The sequence below is a fragment of the Calonectris borealis genome, chromosome 4, assembly GCF_964195595.1.
Source record: "Calonectris borealis chromosome 4, bCalBor7.hap1.2, whole genome shotgun sequence".
NCBI classification, from domain to species: domain Eukaryota; kingdom Metazoa; phylum Chordata; class Aves; order Procellariiformes; family Procellariidae; genus Calonectris; species Calonectris borealis.
In genome coordinates this window covers 11,059,639-11,082,085 of record NC_134315.1, presented here as the reverse complement: position 1 = coordinate 11,082,085, position 22,447 = coordinate 11,059,639, and the positions used below count along the sequence as shown (strand labels likewise).

At 41.4% G+C, this 22,447-nt stretch overlaps 2 protein-coding genes across 2 annotated transcripts in view; both read right to left on the bottom strand.

The window, feature by feature from the left end:
- Nucleotides 1-14,115, bottom strand: part of DOK7 (docking protein 7) — a 67,347-nt gene extending 53,232 nt beyond the window's left edge. Inside the window, 4 exon segments of the mRNA XM_075148638.1 lie at nucleotides 7,019-7,219; nucleotides 11,087-11,317; nucleotides 13,867-13,951; nucleotides 13,954-14,115. Of these exon segments, the coding sequence (XP_075004739.1) occupies nucleotides 7,019-7,219; nucleotides 11,087-11,317; nucleotides 13,867-13,951; nucleotides 13,954-14,115 (679 nt within the window).
- Nucleotides 14,116-16,459: 2,344 nt separating this feature from the next.
- HGFAC (HGF activator) overlaps nucleotides 16,460-22,447 on the bottom strand; it is a 40,644-nt gene continuing 34,656 nt past the window's right edge. The window contains exons 12-14 of the mRNA XM_075148637.1: nucleotides 21,751-21,891; nucleotides 20,541-20,689; nucleotides 16,460-18,113 (exon numbers count right to left, since the gene is read on the bottom strand). Of these exons, the coding sequence (XP_075004738.1) occupies nucleotides 17,943-18,113; nucleotides 20,541-20,689; nucleotides 21,751-21,891 (461 nt within the window). The 3' untranslated portion in view covers nucleotides 16,460-17,942. The remainder of the gene's footprint in view (nucleotides 18,114-20,540; nucleotides 20,690-21,750; nucleotides 21,892-22,447) is intronic.

Here is a 22,447-nt window from a genome sequence, read left to right as displayed (position 1 = left end):
AATGCTTTATAAATATTTAAGAAGGTAAGCATCTGGGAGAGAGAGAGAACATTATGCTAAAGGACAATGTTGGTACAAAAACAATCTAGGATAAAAGAACAGGAAGGTTGGAAATTTTAAAAAGATTAAAAGATTATAGCTATACAAGGATCTACAAAACTCAAGCCCGCATTTTAAGCCTAATTCACACTTTGGTTCTTTTTAAAGGATTAGAGAGTCATGACAACTCCAGTGTTCAAAAAGTGTTGGAACTTCAGAAACAGTTGACAGCCATTCAGAAGTCAGATTCTTTATTTGTGTACACCTCACCACAACTTCAAAGACCATTTTAATTAATGGTATATCAAGAAATGCAGAATATCTTCCTGGAACCAGAAGAGTTCCCCTTGAAAGATAAGGGATCATATTCGTTCCTTTTTACACCTGCACCATTTTACACCAGGAATTAGTGTAAGCTTAAGGGGGGGAAAAAAACAGCATAATATAGGTAATTCAGGTGCTTTAAGGTCCATTACCTGCAGTTTCACATTTGTATCATCCATCCACATTTCATACCACATGTTCCTTACGCATCTGGCACCCTGGCCTATGGACTGAACCATTTCCGTTTTCTGCAATGTGGAGATAACATACAGCAACACTCAACAAGCCCCAATCAGTTTAAATTCTTGGAGCGCAGCAATTGCATCAAATCTAGAACAAGTTACAGAAGAAATGCCACAATTTAACTAAAGAACATTTATGTACCTCATTATTTCTGGACTTTCTTATACAACTAAGATTTAAGTTTGGGAACTAAGCATTTGAGCTTAGCAGCAGTGACTAGAATCTAGGAGCACTGACCACAATCTAGGGTCTGTCCGTGCAGTTGTGCTCCCAGACTCAAGGTTACAGACACATACTCCATTTTTCTCTTCTGATCCCAGTGACATTTGCACGCCTAGTTACACAGTAAGTCAACTTCCAGGCCTTGTAGTGGGCTGTCTTTCTGTGGGTGCCAACCACTCCTCGGGAGGAAAACAAAGATTTGAAGCCCTGGAGGCTGAAGGAGGACAGGAACCCGGGTTTCCCACTCCGTAGAAGTATGACAACCAGAAAAGACATGCAGAGCAACACTACCACCACTTCATCTTTTCTAGTGATGTTTTAGTGTCCTCTCCAGTTAGGCAACTCACTTAGAAAAATATTCCAGTTTTGATTTTTTAACTGCTTACCTAGGGACCCATAACATCTTCACTCCCACTTCCTAGAATCAGTCTGCTGGAGCAGACTTTGGCCTGTTCAGGAATTTACTTGAAAGAATCCCATGTGATACACTCTTGGTGAGAAGCGGGATCTAGGAGAGCTGGCTGATTTTCAAGGATCACCTCCTGCAAGTTCAAGCCAAGCAAATGTGGCAGGAAAGCCTGTATGGATGAATATGGAACTCCATACAAAATCCAAACATAAAAAGAAAGCATACGTAGAGTAGAAGTAGGGTGACCAAGATGACACAGGAGGAATACGGACACACTGTATAAACACACAGGAATGGGGTTAGGAAAACCTAACTCTATCTGGAATTGAATCTGGGAAGGGATGTGAAAGGTAACAAGAAGGGCTTCTGCAAGTATATCAGCAGCAAAAGGAAAACCAGGGAAAAACTTTGGCCTACTGCTGAATGGGATGGTGGACCTGTTGACAAAGGACATGAAAAAGGCTGAGGTACTCAAGGTCTTCTTCACCTTGGTCTTTACTGACAAGATTCAATTCCCTCATCAGGAATCCCAGGCCCTTGACACTTGTGGGAAAAATCTAGAAAAACTACAACTTTCCCTTGGTGGAAGACGACCAGGTTAAGGAAATTTAAACAAATTGAACATACTCAAGCCCATGGGGCCTTATGGGATGCATTCACAGGTGCTGAGGGGGTTGGTTAGTGTCATTGCAAGGACATTCTTTATTATCTTTGAAAGGTCATGGAGACTGGGGGGTGGAATGATGTGCCTGAGGTCTGGGAGAAAAAAAGCAGACAAGACTTCTATCTTCAAGAAGGAGGATTCAGGGAAGCACAGACCAGGGAAGGTGGGAAGGTGGTACTGCAAATAATCCTAGAAGTCATTTCCAAGATGCTGACTGTATGGATTTAAGAAGGGAAATAATGCCTAACTAATCTTCTATTCTTTGATAAAATGACTAGCTTGGTGGATGAAGCAGTAGATAGTGTTTGCTTTGACTTTCACAAGGATTTCAGCACCAGCTCCTATAATGCATTCATTGACAGACTGATCAATTTCTGACTGGATAAGTGAACAGTGAGGTGGACTGAAAACTGACTGAACTGCCAGGCTGAAAGGGTTATGATCAGCAGCGCAAAGTCCAGCTGGAGGCCAGTCACTGCTGGTGTATGCAAGGGGTCAACATTGGGGATAATGCTCTTTAACATCTTCATTAATGTCCTGGATGATGGGGCAGAGTGCACCCTCAGCAAGTTTGCAGAAGATACAAAATTGGGAGGAGCAGCTGATACACCAGAATGTGGGAAGAAGTTGCTCACAGAGGTTGTGGCATGCCCATTCTTGGAGATATTCAAAACTTGACTGGATATGGTCCTGGGCAAACTGCTCTAGCTGACTCTGCTTTGAGCAGGGGAGTCGGACAAGATAACCTCCAGAAGTCCCTCCCAACCTCAAGCATTCTGTGATATCTAGGCATTCTGTGATATCTAGGCATTTATGACATCCAAACTGGAAGCTTCTTTCTGATCTCATTCTAAAAAAATTAGCTTCTTACTATATTATAGAAACTTAATAATTAGCATTCTATAATGCTGCTGCATAACCAGATCAGCAGTGTCTAATCAACACTTTAATAACACAACTGCTACAGCAAATTCTCTGTACTAAAGCACCACTGATCTTTCAAAAGAAATTACAGCATTCATTTGTACTACCAAACAACTAAGCAAAAATTGACAGAAAATTATTTCAGATTAAAATTTTTGTTCATTTACTTGCTAGTAGTATTAGTGTGAACTGGTGATATTCTATGTATTAAAGCATAAAATTTTCTTTCAAATCAATTAACAGTAAATGAAAGTTCCTAGTATATTAGTAATGTTAGCATTTACTACAAAACCCAATTAAGAATAAAAAGACTGAAACTGTTATTCCCTAAACACTGTAATGAAAGTGTAATGCACAAACTGAGGTGGTCTATATTGACCATATGGGATACTGAACATTTTTTATATCACATAAAATCAGTTCATATTACTTACTGGTCTGATTTTATTTGTGGAAATATACATCTTCAACAACATAACATGAGCAATACATAGAACTGTAGGGTGATATACTAGTAATCTAATATATTCCATTCCAACCATAAATACCGATCATAACAATACATAGTCAATAATATAGATCCATTTCATTACAAAACCAAATGAACAGAACAGGTAGGTTTTACTAAAACGTACCTTCATTCTTTACGCTTATATCTTAAGTGCCTTGTTGCTGAACACTTGGAAGTTAGGTGACCTCAAAAGAGTGCTTGTGGAGAAGCTACATTCAGATTTCTGGACACAGGCAATCCTCTAACGGCAAATATTAAGTGGATGAACACATACAACTGAGGAGCATATATTGCATGCCTCAAAGCAAGGCTCTACGGGGCCTCCTAGGAAGCTGTTGTAGAGATGCCTTCAAGCAGACAAGAATCCAGCAGGAAGGAGATTGGCTCAGCCATCAAATTTCTTGCTACTTACCTCCTGCAGACCCTCTTCTTTGCTCATCTGCAGAACTCATAAGGCCACACAGGTTACTAGAGTAGTATCAGTGGTCCCTACATCCTTGGGGAACCTTTCCAGGGAACAAGGTCTTGTACTAAACACTAGAGACACTTCTTTATTCATCCATCATTCCTGACAGCACTGTGTTTAGAAATCCAGCCTCATCCTGTGCACCTCCTTGCAGCCATGTTACACATTGAGGTGGTTTGACTATAACAGTAACCACCACAGCAGAGATTTACTGGCTAGTTCCAACTCCTAAAAGGAGGCTGTAACGAGGTGGGTGTCAGTCTTTTTCCCATAGTAACAAGTGATAGGAAGAGAGGAAACGGCCTCCACTGAAAGGATTACTAAGCATTGGGACAGGCTGCCCAGGGAAGTGGTTGAGCCTCCATTCCTGGAGATATTTAAAAGATGTGTAGATGAGGCGCCTAGGGACATGGTTTAGTGGTGGACTTGGCAGTGTTAGGTTAACAGTGGGATTCTATCTTAAGGGTCTTTTCCAACCTAAATGATTCTATGAAGATAATCAGCACAAATAAGCAGGCGAAGTACTCAGTTCTAGTAGCGAACCAGGCATTTTTTAAATTCTTTGGTTCAGGCAGCCACTAAAGAAAGAGCCTTCCACACCTAATGGGTGATAAATAAGTCAGCACATTTCATTTTGATCTGCAAATACCCCTTACTTTTATGCTTTCAAGAATGAAAACCAGAACTGAAGTCATATCCATTCATCAACGGTATCATAAAAATCACATTTACTACGGAGTTCTAAATGTCTGTTCTTTATCACAATGTCCCTTTCAAAACTGCAGTATAGCTAAGAAATGGACTCTTCAGACAATGTGTGTTGCAAATGCTTTGTCAGTCAGTGCTGAACAATCCTTGAATGAAATAAAAAAACAATTGGGTTTTTTGTTCAGGTTTTTTTTTTTTTAAGGGGAACATAAGTCCTGGCATCCATCATTATTTTCTGCTATCATTTCCACTTTTGGATAGCCCTCAGAATATTATTTTGTCTCCTTCCATATTCTAATGAAAGTCTGCATAAAACACATGCTTGGAATTCACAGGTACCCCATTTGCAATCAACTATATACTCCAAAAATCAAGCCATTATTTGAGACCCCTATTAGTAAGAAATTGCTGTCTTCTTCCTTTGAGGCACCTGTATTAAGATTCAAAGCAAAAACCAAATCCAACAAATCACAGTGCTGCTGCACCTCTTACTCAATAAAAATTCTAGAGGCTCTGCTTCCCTAGAGAGTCTCAGGGCTACCAACTACTCAAATTGTTAAGTCTTATATTCTCTCACTTGAGGCATTACATTCATATCTTATATAATCTATGTAATCTATCTACCTAATCACTGCTAGTCTTACTTAAAGATTGCTTAAGCATTTCTACTTCAGCTCCCTATATTTTTTTAAAATATAAGTTTTCCATAGTTAAATTATTTCAGATTTCATTTGTTCAAAAACAGATACTCTGCACAAGCTTTCCAGAAAGAGCAGCAGCTTTTTAAAAGAGAAAAAAAACCACACTGTGGTTCAACTTCGGGAAATTTTCTCCCTGTAAGCACTCCGAAGTGTTTAGTTCAAAATTAAGTCTTCTATTTTCAGTTAATAATTCAAAAAGCAGACCCAAATTATGTCAGCATAGCAGTGCACACATTTATTAGAAGTTCAGCTTGCATTTAAAGTGTACTTGCATACAAAGACAGGAATGAACAATTGCTTTATTCTGCATGGAAAAAAATGTTCTGTTCAAACCAAAACTGCAGGTGTTGGCAGACTTACACTAAGCTGCAGATTCAAGGGTCAATTTGCATTTAGGGTCAATTGCACTATCCACAAGAGAGGGGGGGAAAGGTGACTGTGCTGACTCCCCCGTATTCTCTATAACCAGTTATCTATCTCACAGTCTAAACCACACCACTAGAAAACAAGACACTTGTGTTGCAGTTCCCATACCAGTTTTTAACTGAAACAGAATAACCTTAAAAGAAAGCAGATTTGTTCCCTCACAGGCTATACCTATAACCCATTCCTTCAGATGGTGGAAACCCTTCTTTAATCCCAACCTCTGAACTAGGCAGGGAAAGATTTGAACCAGAACCCTCCACATTGAAAACAAGCGTCTTAAATCAGGATATAACAGTTGAGTCCATACTTACCATCTTTGTAACTCAGCTCTGTACTTTTTCAATAGAAAACCCCTCACTAGAGTAAAACAGTCAAAATAATTTCTTTCCCCTTCCTCTCCAAATTTTGCCAAAAGTCCCAAGGACGAATATCTTTGGATTTGGGTCAGCTCTGAAACCTTCTATGTTTTCAGTTTGGTAATTGAAGAAATCCATTATTTTCACATTTCAGTATGCAAATCAAACAACTTCACATCCAAACTGGCAGTCTGCATACCTACTTGCACTCACAGATCATCAATTCAGCATGGCTTCAAACTCTGCTTTTGAAGTTAAAACCTTATGTTTTCTAATTATGTATGTGATATCATACCAGTGCGTTAATTATCTTTCCTTTTCAGCTCTGGCATAGGAGCTTTGCATTTTATCTGAAGTGAGAATGTGAGAAGTCCTAAACTGGACTATGGAACAAGAGATTTCTCCCCGTCTAAAGGGGTATCTTGGCTACTAGGCTACAGAAACTAGCTTCAGCTTGCTTGCTTGCTTTCATTTTGACCCCACAAAACTCATGGTCCCATAAAGTGACAAAGCTACGAACAGGGAAGGGAACAGACAGAAGTTCCTAACTTTTAGAAGCTAGAAGTCCTCTACAGGATTTAGACATTAGCATTTACACAATGAGAGCCTTGATGCTACCTGTAACCTCAAAGCTCCATACCATTTTCCCTCTGCAAACAACAAAATAATTAATCATAATTTAATAATCTGAACATTAAACCATTTTGCCTTACCTCTTGCATGACACAAGCCATAAAATTTCATTACCTTATTTTTGCTCTGTGTCCAATAGCAACAGTTGGCTAAACATCTTCTGGAGAGCCACAGGGCAATGTTCAGGACTCCACATAGTCACATTTTTATTGAACACCAGGGTTGAAGCCTGCAGAAATCTGCTCAGTAGAACAGACCCTCTGGTATGAGGCTGCTTGTATGACAAAGCAGCACAGCTGGTTGTGCAAACTCCACTTTGAACGAGACTCGCATTTACATTTCTACAAAAGGTTTCAAACAACTCTTAGAAGACAGGTTCCATTTGTACTTACAGAAGCCGCACCTGGTACCCCCTTCAAAGATGAATCCATTTGGGACAGCTCCATACCGACGCAGATCTGAGAGCTTCCATTGCCCCATGACACTAGGAGGAAGGTCTTTTACAAGGACGAGAATGTCATTGCAGAAATGCAGGGTAGCAGGCCCGCTCTCTAGTTTAGTGCCAGGTGCTACAAAAACTTGAAATCTATGAACTATCAGATAAGGAAGAAAAAAAATTACTATAGAAAGTAGAAGTAAGGTACCATGACTTATGTTACATAAGTCATTCTGTTCAGCTGTGGTATGTGGACCGACCCCTGCCCACACCACGAGGCTCTAGCATAAAGATTCTAAGTATGCCCCATGTGAGTAGCTGTAAGCTCATTACTCTCTATTATGCCAGTTCAGGGTTGGAAAAAAACATATCTTGGCTTAATGCTACAAATGATTAAGTTGTAACACTACATTAATTTATCCCAAGTCTTCCAGGCTACTCCCCATCTCAAATTAGTCAGTTATCCAGCCCACGTTTCAGTTACCTCTTCCATCCTTGCACCACTACATGGGTTTCTTTCTGTCTCCTCCTTTAAACAGCCTGTGCCTCTTCTTTCCTGCATGCATGCACACACACAACACAGTGCCCAGAGAGCTCAAAAGCCAAGGCTCAAAGAAGTAGGCAAGTTCTAACCAGAGCTCTGCCACTGACTCATTTGCAACCTTTAATAAACTGCTTCACTCCTTCCCTAGCAGTAAAATGGGGAAAATTACATTTTCGCACCTTTGTGAATCTTTTGGGAGTTTGTCATGGTAGATGCCCAGACATTTAAAATGACTAGGAAATTAAGTCATTCATAGGTAATAAACACTCTTAGATGTCAGTTAATTCTTCATATTTCACAGCCTAAACTTCAAAAGAGTGAGGGGAAAAAAGGAAACACCTGTCTCATTTAAGTTTACAAAATTCAGGCTCAAATCCCAACTCCAGTATCCCCTATAATGCAAGGGTCCTTACCTAAAGTAGCACCTGTTCTAGGCTGGTCTCCCATCTCCCCCAGAGCTGCTGCATTTTGAATAATAAGCTATTGGGAGCACTTCAAGGGCTCAAATCTCAGTGTTTCAAAGGGAGCAATTTAAGTGAGCAAGCACCTAATTCTCAAAAAGCTGTTTTGACCTCCACTACTTCTCTAGTTTCTTTCACATCTGTCTTGTGATTAGACAAAAAAAAGGGGGGGGGGGGGGGGAAATTTGTCTTGCCACAGAGAAGCATCAGCACTGTTACATTTCCAGTCAGAGGTTTTCGGTGGAGCGTTTATCAAGAAGCACATAGATTTAGCTTTTGGTTACCCATCAAAGATCATACAAACAGCTACCTGCCTATGAAATCTATAGCGTAAGTTCCAGGTAGTCTCACTTCTTACAATCCCCCTTCCCTGAAGCCTATGCTTCTTCAAGGATCATGAATTTCAGCTAGGTCCAAGTCTTGCTCCTCATCTAAATACTTGCTATATTCTTAGTTACCATCTTAGCTGTAAGTCAACTCCTCGTCTATGACGTGCATTTGGTAAGTTCCCTAAGGCTCCAGCAGAATTAGCCACAAAGTCATTCGAGTGAAATGTGCAAGGAGACAGAGATAGATCTAACTAACCACAGCTCTACTTACAGCTTTACCAGTAGTACTGCTAGGGAGCAAATTAATAGTCACGCGACATCCCCTTTTGGGCATGCAGTTGTTACACAACCTGCTTAAACATAAACTATGAAAAAGATACCAAAACCATCTTGACAAATAATGTTCAGCAAGGAATCTTTAATATCATTTGGACCCGTCTGCGCAGTTAACTCTGCCCAGTACTTTGCTGGCAGTTAAACCATGGGAGCAGAAGGATCAGCGTTCTTTCTGCCTCATAAATGAGGAATGGAGCGCACTCTTCACACAATCGGTCGCAAGTTAAAACAGCTGCTGAAAACAAAGAGCTGCAGCTCAGATTCTAGACTACTGTTAAAAAAAACCAACAGCATATTGAAATCTGAACAAAGCCAATGTAGAGGAAAAAACAGATCTGGACATGAAGCTTTTGCCATATGCTGCCTTCCTGGTAAACTGTAAATTTTTTTTCCAAATGCCTCCCAAGCCATCTACTTCTCCTACTCTGAAAAAAAAAAATTAATAAGATACATAGCTGAATACACTCATGAACAAAAGGTACTATTTAAGTTCCTCATTTCCTTTAGCTAATCTTTTCCTCTTTACAGCTATTCACTGACCTGCAGTGTGCTAACTTCCTTTGAATGAGCTGTGGGCTCAAGCACTCTTCTCACACCAGACTTATACCTCAACTCACTTAATTCCACTGTTTTCTCTAATCCTGGTTCTTTTATTCCAGGAATCACATCCACCTCATCTGCTAAAAACAGAGAGAAAATACTGGGAACTCCAGTGCAAACACCTCCATTCTGTGGTCCTCATTCAAGAACAGCTTCAACTCCTTTCACTTTTTTTTTTCCCTTCCCAGACTCTGAGGTCATCTGTCCTTAGTCTATTTTTATCATCCAGCCACCTTACTTCCAAGGCACACAAAGGCATCCTTACTACACTTTAAGAAAAAATACCAGTGTCCATCCTCTCTTCATGTAAGTCTCCACTTTTTTCTATTTTTGTCTAGTCAAACTAGATTCACTTTAATTTGGCTTTTTTCTCCTAACTGAACCTGCACTGAAAGATAAAATCCTGAACAAGTTTTCCATACCCTGGTCTATCCTCCTTCCCCTGAGCTTTTTTGCAATTAACATTCTACAAATTATTGCCAGTTTAACCAATTATACTTGTTCTCTTACTTCTTCATTTCTTCACCTCCACACACACACTCTCCCGCTCCATCTTTACTCCATGGCTGCATACATCTTCATCCAATAGGCTCTATTCCTACCTCACTCACAGCTTTCCTTTAAAAACTCTTTGCTGCTGCTGCATTTCCTCCTTTCACACCCATAACCCTCACACCCAGATTGAGATTAAACACTCTCTCCGTCCCAGCACTGCACCAGTGCAAGATCATGAAAACCAGACCTACCCTGTCAAATTCAAATTCTCCTTCAGGTTTTAGGACAAGTCTATGCTAGTAAAGAAATAGAACCGGAACACAGTACAGCTACATCATCAAAGTGTACCAACTACTCCAGCTACTCATGCCTGTATTGTTCAGAAACCCTCTCTAACATTTCCCCTTATGCAAGGCTTCATAGCTTGATAGCTCCAAGTGGTACATCCATACACCTCTCTTCCGATAGTGCTGCATTTTATTACTGTAAAATTCCCAGGCCATCTTTCTATGTATGTACTGCAAAGGAAGAAGTCCACAAATGCAACAGATGGTAAAGCATATGTAACAAATGATTAAGATGGCTAATGTGTGTCTCCCACACACCTACCCTCCTTCCCTAGTTATGACTAAACAAACATAAGACAGATACTATGGATTACCAGTATTATCACTCCTTGTTCACCACTGCACATTTTAGAGCTGCTAACCAAGAAAATAAAATAAAAGGATGTAAAAAAGTGAAGTTAGCTGGAAAGACTGTGTCTGATGACACTCCTTATTGCAAGATGCCTCTTCCTGGAAGGGGACACTAGCAGCAATAAGTATTATCAATGCAACACCTAGTAGGCAGCTCAGAAGACTGGGATTGAACTAGCCAAGTTCTACTTAGGACTCTGCTTCTCTTAATTCAGGCTCCCTCTGAATCCTGTTGTCAAAATCCCCAAGTAAACTGCAGGATCAGAAGTAGAAGTCTGATCCCTTTGCTTCAAAGCTACACACTTTCAGTGTCAAAATCAAAAACTAAGAGCTCTCCTAATTAGCTGTCAGTACTGGGCAGTACTGTAATCAAAACGTATTATAAGGGACACCTGCTTTAAGATGTAAGGGGAAAACCAGTCTCTTCAGTCTCAGATGAGTGACAGTATTTTCCTTAACTGTACTTTGTTATTTGCATTTTAGCTATGCTTTTCTTTGCTTCCCCCCCCACCCCCCGAACAAAAAAAAAAAAAAAAAGAAGTGCAAGAAGACAAAGGTTACCTTCCCCCAAACTGTAGCGGATTCGTACATCCCACGCATACATTGTTTCCTTGTTCTCAAATCCCAGCATCACAACTTGAGAGAGACAGATGATTGCAAGCGTGTGATTCAAGCCCTCATAGGAGAGCCCAGGATCCAAGCCACAGATGTCTTCTAAGGTCATGCTGCTCCTCTCCTTATGCCCTTTTGCTCGTTCAGATTTATCCTTGTACACCAGCATGAGCAAACAGTCTAAAAGAAGCAAAACTGTCAGAGATGATGAGGCAGAACATAGAACATAACACATTTCTCAGTACTCTGCTTCAATACAAAGGTGCTTTAGACAACTGTGGGGTCAGTCTGATCAAGTCAATGTAAGAACTCAGTTTCCTTTTCCCACCCAACCCCCAGGTAGTTTGCAGTCCTTGTTTTCAGGGATCGAACATTGAAGGCATGTTTCAAGGGTAATCTGCAGGCTCAAAAATAAGGAGGCAAGTAAAAAGTCTTCCCTATTTTACTTTTCAAAAAACCAGTGGTATTTCAGATACTCTCCCGAGTCTGGAAGGGACTAACTCATTAATTCTGAACATTAGGAGTTACGCTATGATAGCGGTTCACATTACAAACACTAAAGACCGAGAGGCTATTGTCATCTATCTTTCCATTAGAACATACTGAACCACAAATGAAATTCTTACAGTAGTTCACAGATTACTCAACTACTAAATGGCGAGCAGACTGCACTGCCAGATTGTTAGTGTCAGCTCAGGTTTCCTAGTTAAATGTTACACAGTAGCCATTGCTAAATAATCATTATGTGCCACACCTTTTTTGTTGTTTGTTTGTTTGGGTTTTTTTAAAATATTTGCTTGTGTCACCATTTGTTTTTAACCCCTTCCTAAAGGTGTTTATTATTATTATTACACAGTTTATTATTACACAGTAACTGTGCAACGGAAGAAAGTAATTCAAGTGCCACAGTCCCATGGGAAACAGCACATTTCACAAGCAAACCCAAAAGACAAGAAAAAGGGGAGAGACCTCTCCCACCTTTTGCATTTATATCAAGAGCACTGCTCTTCCCCCACGTTCCCTTCCTATCACCTAGCACTCAGCTGTAAATTAAATTAATGGTCAATATCAAAGCTGCAACATCCACAGCTTAAGCTGACCTACATACCGCAAAGGAGAAAGCCCCCTGTGCACCATTTTATGAATGTTGGGGTGTGGTGCTCTGAGCCCTGGCGAGGTGCCCTGTGGCTCTCAGCTGGGCAAAGGAATGGCAAATCTCCAAAGAGGTGAAAAATGACTGAAAGACTGAACCGTCTGCTAACTAAAGCGGAGCTTTGCATGGACTCCCAATTGTTTTCGTGCACCTGTTAGCAAAAAACAGCTGCAACTATGATATTTAAACATTCTGCAATACAGTTGTGTGTCTGAAGAAAGAACAACTAGGGTTTACAGACCAAGCAAAGCAAATCACTGCGGGCTTTTTCAGGTAAACCTGGCTAATTTTGCTAGAATAAAAATACTATTTTTGAGGAATAAGCTACATTATCAGTCAGTAAGTTTTCAAAGCAAGCTCCCTCATTTTCCCCTTCAAACTTGGCTTACTCATGTCAGAAATCCAGGCCTGTATTCACGTGTCTAGATACTAGCTCTAGGATCAACAGATGCCCATTCACATAGAGTTGTTTAACAGATTCAGCCAACATACAGTCATTTAAGACACCAACACAGAACTGTAACAACTCAAGTAACAAGGAGTTAGGTCTGAAAAGCTTCAATTACTAAGAAACCTTCAGTCTACCAGCAACAACCTAGAAAAGATGCCATAATCCATTCCGCAGCAATGCGGATCCACATTTTCTAAGTGTAGGTGACATTTAGCCCTAGAAAGATATACTTTTGGGCCCAAATTTTTTCCCTGTTCGGAAACGATGGGGAAACCTGAAACCTACTTTTCCCTCTTCAGCAGTAAAACATCAACTCTGAACAACGTTTTAAATTTCCCCTTCAGAAGCATGCAAATGATTTTTTTAATTCAAAATGTCATTTTATTTTTAAATTGACGTGATATTTTGTGTCAAAACACTGATCAAGAATAACTACCGAGCTTACAATGCCAGCTTTTTTTACAGCCACCAATCACCCTGAAGAAATAATAATAATTTAGGAAAAAAAAAAAAAAAAGGAATTGCATTTTAAACGGGAACCAGAACTAAACAGCTGTGCCTTGAAAAGTCACCCTTCCCACTGGTTTTAGTCAGCGCCTGATATTAAGCTACTTAAAACCTGGGCTCCGCCGCCGGACGCGCCGCCCGGGCACCGCTGGCAGCCTGTCGGACAAACGCCCGGCACCGGCCTAAGGGTCCCGCGTTACACCCCAGCTGCCGCCGGCTCTGTAACCACCCCCGCCCGCCGCCTCCGTGAGGAAAAAGCGGTCCCAGGCCGCGCCGGGCCGCCAGCCCGAGGCCGTGAGGAGACGCGAAGCCCTGCAGCTCCCCGCCGCGCTCTCCCCTCGCTCCGCGATCTTTACACTTCGGGGGGGGGGTCCTACTTTTGGCCGCCGGGGCCGTTGCCAGATAATTTATTCCCCCCTGCCCTGATTAAAAAGAAAAGAAAAACCAAAGAGGAAAGAGCAGCGACGGCTTGAGCAAAGCCCCACCGAGCTAACCTCGAGGGCAGCCCTGTAAACTCCCTGTCCCCGGGGCGCCAAACCCTGTTCCCCCACCGCCGGGCGGAGGAGGGAGGGACACCCCAGCGCCCGCCTCCCCCCTCAGAACGGGCCCCGCGCTTACCTGCCACCGGGGAGGGCTTGCGCAGCACCAGCCACCTACTCTTCCACTGCAACGAGAGGCAAAAGGAGAGGGTTAGCCAGGGCCGGAGGAGGGAAGAGCGGGGTCTCTCCCCTCCTGGGGAGGGGGACGTCGGTCGGGGACCCCCGGCCCCGGCCCGCCGCGGGGCCGGGCCGAAGGGGCGCCGGGAGCGGGGACCTTTTTTCCATCTCTCAACTTGACGTGACCCTCCACCACCACGGAATCCGTCATCTTCAGTCATGATTCCGGACAGCTGCGCCCGGCTCGCTGCTCCCTCCCCGCGCTCTGGCCGAGGGGTCACTTTCAAAATAGCTTTATTAGGTCCCCGCACAAGCACAGGGAGCGAGGCGGGCGAGCGGCCAGCGCGGCCCGGCCCTCCCCGGCGCCCCCCGCCCCACCGGGCAGGGGGCCGGGCCCGGCTGTGGGGAACGGGGGTCCCAGGAAGCTTTCCACCGGTTCTTTATTCATGTTTTTTACTGTGGTGTTGGGTTTCTTTTAATTGTTATTACTTTTTCTCCCGGGTTTCGGTAGCGGGAGGCGCGAGCCGGGGCACCCACAGGGCGAGAGCCCCGCGGGGGCCGCCTCAGCGGATCTCCTCCGGCCGCGACCCCGGGCAGGCGCCGCGCGCCGCCCCCCGCCCCATCCCGCTCCGGGCTTTGCAGCTGACCGCCGAGGCAGCCCTGCGGCCGGGGGCGGCGGGAAAGCCCGGACCGGACCGCCTTCGCCTTCTGTCTCCGCGGAGCGGGGCCTGGCACCGGCGGGCCGAAACACCCCCTTCCCCGCGCCCCCGAGCCAGCGGCTTCCTTGTAACGCCCAAATTTCTCTTTCAAAAACTGTAATTACTGCTCCCCTTGGCTCCCGGAAGACGTACAGCCAACTACCCCAGATAAAAATACTCTTTTTTTTTTTTTTCTTCTTTGCAATGCAACTGTCACGAGATAACAGCCCCCTTGCACCAAACCCGGAGCAGCTACAATTAATAGAATAAGATGTGTTAATGATGTCCTCAGATTTATTTCAACGAGCAATGGACTAATTAGAGTCCATTATTCTAAAAATACTCCTACTGCATCTTATTTGAGGGTAATTAGTTCTTCAGATTTTTTTAAACAGCACCACCGCACATTTTTCTTTCAATAGCATAATAGAAGGGTTTTTTAGATGTTTGCGTTTATTTCTTCCCTTTGAATCGGTCAGTTTCCATGGAATAACATATAATTTAATAAAACCATCTTTAAGTGTGTGTCATAATGAATTAGGGACGTGTTTGTTCAACTGGCTTTGCATTCTAATTCAATTTCAATATAAATGTTAGGAAAAATATCAGATAAAATTTCACTAGTAAATTTAAGTTGGATTTGCATTTTAACCAAAGCTATAAGCACTTAAAGGGAGGAGAAAAATATGGAGGATGCGTTTCCAACAGAAAGGCAGGAGGCAGAAGGTGCTGGAGTGCCCCATAGGAATGTGCCCAATGTCAGGGGTGCGAGAGGTCCTTGCCTGGACATTTCCTTGCCACCCCTAGTCTGGGTTTGTGGATTTAATGCAGTGCTAGTCACCATACATCAGATGCTCAAATGATGAAATTTAGTTCCACCAAAGCAATGCAGTAACAGTGGACAAACAGGCTGCTTTGAAAGGCACGGATTAATTTTAATGCATTCAAAGTATGACAGTATTGACTGAAGATTTGTCATTTAGACCTTTAAGGGCAGAAAATAGATTGTGTCACTTGTGAACATTCAATATATTTTTAAAAAAAAGTTTTATTGGTTGTATTAGTGTTGCTATATATTAATATAAGCAGCTTAGATTTTGAAAACAGGACAGCTAAAAAGCTCTACACAAGTTGTCAGAAACACCAGTCTAACACCTTTCCTATCAAACAGCCACCTTCTTTACAATACGAGAAGACTGAGAGAATATATATAACCCAAAACTACCAGATTAAAAGCATGCACAGTGTGGATGGATATTAATTTCAAAGTGAAACTGAAGTCACAGAACAGATACGGATGTTCAGAATGGCATAAGCTTTGTGTGGAAACCTGTTCCAAATGAATCCCTTCCAAAGAAGAGTAAATAGTTCCTTCATGCTGATTTAGTACTTGTCTTTCAGCAGCAGGTACAGTTAGTCTTGTCGCACAGTCACATCCATTTCACGGAGTTAAGCAAGCCAGACTCATGCTGCAAACGGCCAGGAAGGCAAACCCAGGCAAAAAGAGTCTTCAGCTTGTTTTAGAATCAAGACCTCAGAGGTGGATCTCAATTTTTCAAGCTAGTGTTTAGTGCTTCAGAAAAACAAACTAAAGACTTTGATCTTAGTATTCACAGTATTCATAGCTGAAAATTGTATCTAAGCTCTTACATCTGTCTACTGGAAATTTTGTGTGACATGTATAAAACTGGGAGCACCACCAGCTGAAATTGATCCTTATGCAGAGCTTTTCAGATGCCTTCCAGCACAGAGAAGCGTTATTTCATTTTTCTACCAGCTCTCAACCTGTTGAAGAACCTACAGAGGGATTAAAAGATTTAATTGTAACTTTATACATAACAGACTAAGTCCAAGAAATGGAGGTAAACTTTTTTATTAAAGAGTTTACATCATTTATCTAGATTAGCATTGTTATATATTTGTACTTACACAAATTCAGGTTTTGGTTATTTTTCCTTACAAAGTTTCTTTTAACTGCTGAAATCATTCACCACAACTAAGAAACCCATGAAGACACTGCCAGTACTATAAAACAAAACACATATCTGAGTATCCAGGCACCACTTTAAAATTCTATATCTTAAAGCATAGCTTTGCTTGAAACACTTAAGAGAATTCAAAAACATTCACTATGAGAAGACATACATTTCACATCAACACTTCCAAATGTACACATCTGACATGGCCAAAGGTTCCCAGTATTAAAAAAAGAGTTGTAATTTTCCATTCTTATTTATTGGACTAGATTTTTTTTGTTGAATCATTTTCTGCCTTTTTTGCTTACGCAGCTGAGTCCACAGCCTCTAAACAGCTATATATTGTAATAATTTCGTTGATTGTTCCCATAAGAATTCCATAGACCATGACAGCAAAGCCTGTGGTTTATGATAGCACCAAACTCCCAAGGAAAATGTCAAGCTGCTCCCCAAGCCATCCAGTTTAAAAGTCTGTTAACAGAAACCTCCTTTCTGAATTATCTAAACAGTTGAACAACTTGTTAGTACAAAATCTAAGACATCTTCAAAACACTGACAAATTTAAGGAACGTTTAGGCATTTATCATCAAGGTGAAGTATTTCCACTGCTATCCTCAGGGTGAGGGGCAGCTCACAGCCTGCAAAAGGTCCTGAAGTCAGATGCACTGACTTGCAACGTTTTTCAGCAGAAACTTTGTGCTCTCAAGAGGTTTTGCATTAACCTTGCTGGAAAATGGCACACCAGATTCAGCAGAGCTCTGAAGCATGTTCCTAATTTTATGTCAGCGGAACGTAAAAATGTGCTTACACATTGAGCTGAATCAAAACCTAAACCCTCCGTTTTTTCCCCAGAACTGGTTTGTTGCAGTTAGCTGAAGAGCAGCTTCACCCACCTTGCTCTACTGGTGTCTCTCGACCTGAACTTCAAAAGGTCACGTCTAAGGGGGAGGGAATTTCATTTTTGGTGCTCCTCCTGTTTATTTTTTTATCTCATCTGAAAATACAAGGACAATGTTGTTACAGGTTGGTTCGGGGGATGACCACTCCACCAGAAGCTGCACAAACACATTCAAATAACTTTTTATATAATCCACCAAGCAGACAAACATTTGTAGATTTTGGTGCACTGTCTCAATGTGTTTGTTTTATTAAACCAAATACAGTCTCGTATATTGAGCAATCCGCAGCCCTAAAATTCTGGATCAAGGATGCTGACATCAGATGGAGTAGGCCCACTTTTGGTGGTCTGGTTTGGAATTGCTAAGAATTACCATGACAGTTTTCATACTAGCTTATAATAAAGTATTTATGCCACTTTAATGAAACCAAAAGACTCCTGAACCCTGCTTCAAATATTTAACTGTTCATCTACTTTTTCGGGGGGCTATTTTCTCATTAATCCAGTTTACATAGTTTGTCATTCGTGTATACACTCCAGGTTTGTTGACTCTGCCGCAGCCATCTCCCCAGCTGATAACTCCATAGAGGTAAGAGATTTCATTTTTCTCACAGGCCAGAGGTCCACCAGAATCTCCCTGTGTTAAAAGTAAAGAAAGATTATCTAATTTAGTAGAAAGCAGTCGGAAAAAGATCAGTTTGGGAAAGTCCCAAATTAAGAATGTTTACATGTGAGATTTAAACTAAAAAAATGACTATGGAAGCAGTGGTCTACTGAAGTTTCATTGTAGAAACCTTTTTTTTTTAATCATACTCACCTCTAATATGATGGTCTTTTTTTTATTTTTAATTCCACATTGAAGTATCAGAATATCAGATTTAGTTTAAAAGAATCGGAATTATTTTAGATGCAGACACCTACTGAAGAGCACAGATGATTTGGGCCACTTTCAACAGGAGTAAGCCAGATTCTGAGGCTTACACTACCCTGTAATATGGGCTCTGCATGGATGGGTATTTGGAGAGTTTCTCAATGCAGTTTATTGCAAATGTCAGAGATCGTGAAAGTTTTCAAAGAAAGGTGTTGCGTACATACACGCTTTTCCATGTGACTGTGGGATGCTGTAATTTTACGTGGCATAGGGTTTTTTGCATCTGTTGAATTTGATGCTACTGAGCATTTACCTTGTCATTAAAATCATAAACCAAAAATAAGACCAAACTAATGTTTGATGACACACTACAGCAAGGATGAATTTGGAACACTTCTACTTATTTAAAAGCTTGCAAGCATTCAGGAAACATTTATTATTATTATTATTACTCTTAGATTGACTTTCTACAGAAATGAAAATGTTAGGAATCAAAAGAAAAAGTAAATTAGTAAACGGTACTGATGAAAGGAGCCACCCCTCTAGTTATTTGAGACCAAGGAGAAATATATTTTTTCCTATTTAAAAAGAAATTCTCTTGAGAGCAAAGTGGGTAAGAAAATTGTGTTGCCTTTATACTAGGAGATTTCTGTGATAAATGAGGGACATCAAATGAAGTCTTGTATCTGAGATCAGTTTACTTCTCAGAACTTTGGTACCAGTGCACTGATCAAAAAACAAACAAAGAAACAAAGAGTTTCCAAGAAAATCTTTAAAAAATAATCAAGCAGAACACATTATCTACTTGACGTTTCTTGGTTTTGAAATATTTTTTATACATAACAGATGGTTTATGGTTTAATTTCCTAAGCATACATTAAGAAAACTCAGAGGTCAGCTACATTTGTTGTGACATTAAGAGGTCTACACTATTTCTCCTTAGACCACACTACAAGTCTGCTAACAGGAAAAAAAATGAATTATTGATTCACTAATAATGATTTCATGTCATGGGCACTGTTCTTCAGCAACATGTGTGACTCTAAGTCACTGTTTCTCAGACTTCGCAGCTCTCTCCAGACCACTTGTCTTTGTGCAGCTCCTCTCTCCTTCACTGTGCTTTCTTCTTTCTCCCTCTCATTCCTGATCAACTCTGTTTTTCCAGGGCAGGGAGCGAGAACCAGCTATAATGCTGCATCTTGTCTTTGCACTTCCCAGGTAAGGCAAGGAAAACTGAGCAGGCAAGGTCGTTTCTAGCTCTCTGGCTTGTACGAACACTTGCGGCCAGTAACTACAGTCAGTTCTCAGCCCTGGCCTGGAAACCTTGAGCCACTGCTGGCTGCTGCCACTTCACTCTTGACACCTTTCTTTGGACACTTTTATGATCTCCATGGGGTTCCAGCACGCAGTATACGTGATATTCTTTGCTTTACTTAATCACACCACCAACTATTAGCTATGTGCTGCCTGTTCCCAAATTTATGCTAATAGAGCATAACCCTCCTCCTTCAAAATGAACTGAAGATAAAATCTGAAGGTTTATGTCGGGAATAATCTGATCCTTCATTTAAAAAGTAGTCTTATCTATCACCACAACAATTCTGCATCCCTATTCAGAGCCAAGGTGTGACATAATTCAAAAAGAGATGCAAAATAGTAAGAGCATGAGGTCATTCCACAAAGGACAGAAGTCATGAAACACAGTTTCCAATTGACTGCTATTTTACACCATTAAATCCTATCCACTGTAATAACCTCAGCTCCTTCCTCCTCCAAACCTCACCGCTGCTCCCACCTCCCACCCAGGTATCCTTATTTCCATTAGGCCAGAGGCGGCAGCTCGGGAATTTGGCTCCGCACAGGTTCGTGCTGGTTGGCCTGCCAGCACCTCCCTGCCAGCAGACCTTTGCCATCATGCTGCAAGCTCAGCCAGGAGCTAAAGTATCTCACCCTCCAGTGCATAGCCACTGCCTTTTATGAAGGTAGCAGGAATATAACACCCTGGAGGCTTTTTGCCCTTCTGTAGAACTTATTTGACATCAAACAGGTTAAAAAATGAAGGTGGAAGCAAAGAGTGCAGTGACTTAAGTTTCTTTTCTTTAGGAACACTGTAATGTCAAAAGTAAGCACTTAACACTGCAACACTGCAATATACATTTATATTCTCTGCCTAGAGATGACTCAAAACATTACCTGACAAGCATCAGATTTGCTATCGAAGTAGCCAGCACAGAACATATTTTCAGTGATCTCTGTTCCATAAATTTCAGGGCTTCTGCACTTCTCGTCAGGAATAATTGGAATCAGTGTTTCTTGCAGGACATTTGAATAACCAGATATATCTTAAAACAATTCCCGGAGAGGAAAAGAAAGTCATTGTTACAGAATGTGAAGAGCATAACATGGAAACACATTGCACAATACAATATATAAACACTTAACATATCACAGTCATATTAGTGTTGTGGATCTCTTTAAAAGATAATAGTTTTTCTAGTGATCAGATCACTTTCTGCTCTTCCAGTCTGACTCCATGCCCTTTAAAATAACAGTATGTCATGTCCAGACATTAATCCGCTTTGGGTTCTCTCATTTCCTAGAGACTCAGGAACACTCCCTCAGCACTCCTGTCCTCTCCTCTTTCTAGATGTGATACTAAATCATCAATTTATCAAAGTCTCCATTACCTCTTTTTGCCTTTAGACTACACATTTAGACCAGGACAACATTTGCTCATACTAAATCTCTTACCAAAATGAGGCAGCCAGCTCCCCCATCCTTCTCATCTATCTGCATAGGTCTCTGCTATCTCCACATCAAAGCAGCATGGCCAAGCCTCATAACCCTGAAATTCCTCATCTGAAAGGATGGGATGGATTTTTCCACCTTTCTCAAGTTGGATGTAAGCACTTCTTAGCCCAAAGTCTATCTGGCCCTCTCCTGTAGATGTTTCCAAAGTTTCTTACTGGTGAAGGTAAAGATCTCTTCCATCACAGACTAGTAAGTTGATTGTGTTTGGTTTGCAGTCTCTGATATCTACCTTGAGAAACCAGGGGCAGGATTCACTCGACTAAAGTGTCAAGTTGTTGGCACCTACAACTAAGCTACTTGCTCCCTTCCCAGTCCATGGAGATCTAGCTAGCTCACAGCTCATCTCATCCTAAAATAGACATAAACGTTTGGTCAAGGGAACAAATTCCAGACTCCGAGGACTATAAAGGAAGTTCAGGGTGACTATTTCAGATGTAAATGTTGTAAACATCTAAAGGTAGGTAAAAAGAATCCCACCAGAAGTCCCTTGGAAAATATTTTACCAAACTATCAGTTGCATAACATATACTTGAGCATTATGTTTCAATTATAATCATTTTTTTCTACAGACACCAACTCTCATTTTACTCACTCTCGTGCCTGTGTCCCCATCCAGAGATCTGACATTTGAACTGATCAGGAAAAACGGTGTTACTTTCCGGCAAGCAGATGGGCTGAACAAACTGGGACTTGACGGCACAACGTTGACCATTCTTCTTCAGCTTAATCAAAGCTGCAGAACAGAAAATACAGGAGGAATAAAGTGACTGTTCCCTTTCTTTAATGGGATTGGCAGCAATGGGTCTCAGATACAACTTTAATTATCCCCTAAGCCTCTCTTAATTAAGATATTTCAATCAAAGACAGACAGACTCATCTCAACAGCACCTCATTTCACAGCAAATTGAAGGCTGAAACATTCAGCTACTCCCCTTGTGGGAATACTTATTTTATGCTGCGCTCACTGAGTAGATTTTGCTTCACTGCCTTTTGGGGGGCGGGGGGAGAGATAGAAAATACATATGTCTCCTCCCACCTTAAAGTTAAATAACAGTGACATATCCACAATTTTCAACTGAAATAAGTGGGATGTGCAAGTGCTCACCGCTTCTGAAAGTCTGGCCACCTGCCTAATTCCAATTTGATTTAAAAAATTAATTACTGCAAGAGCTGGTGTATTTTGTGCTCTGTGTTATCACTGAGGTCAGCCAAATTCAAGATCTTGAAAATTAAGGAATAAAAAATCAGGATATTTCAAAACCAAGCTTCTGAAAGCTACAAAGAATTAC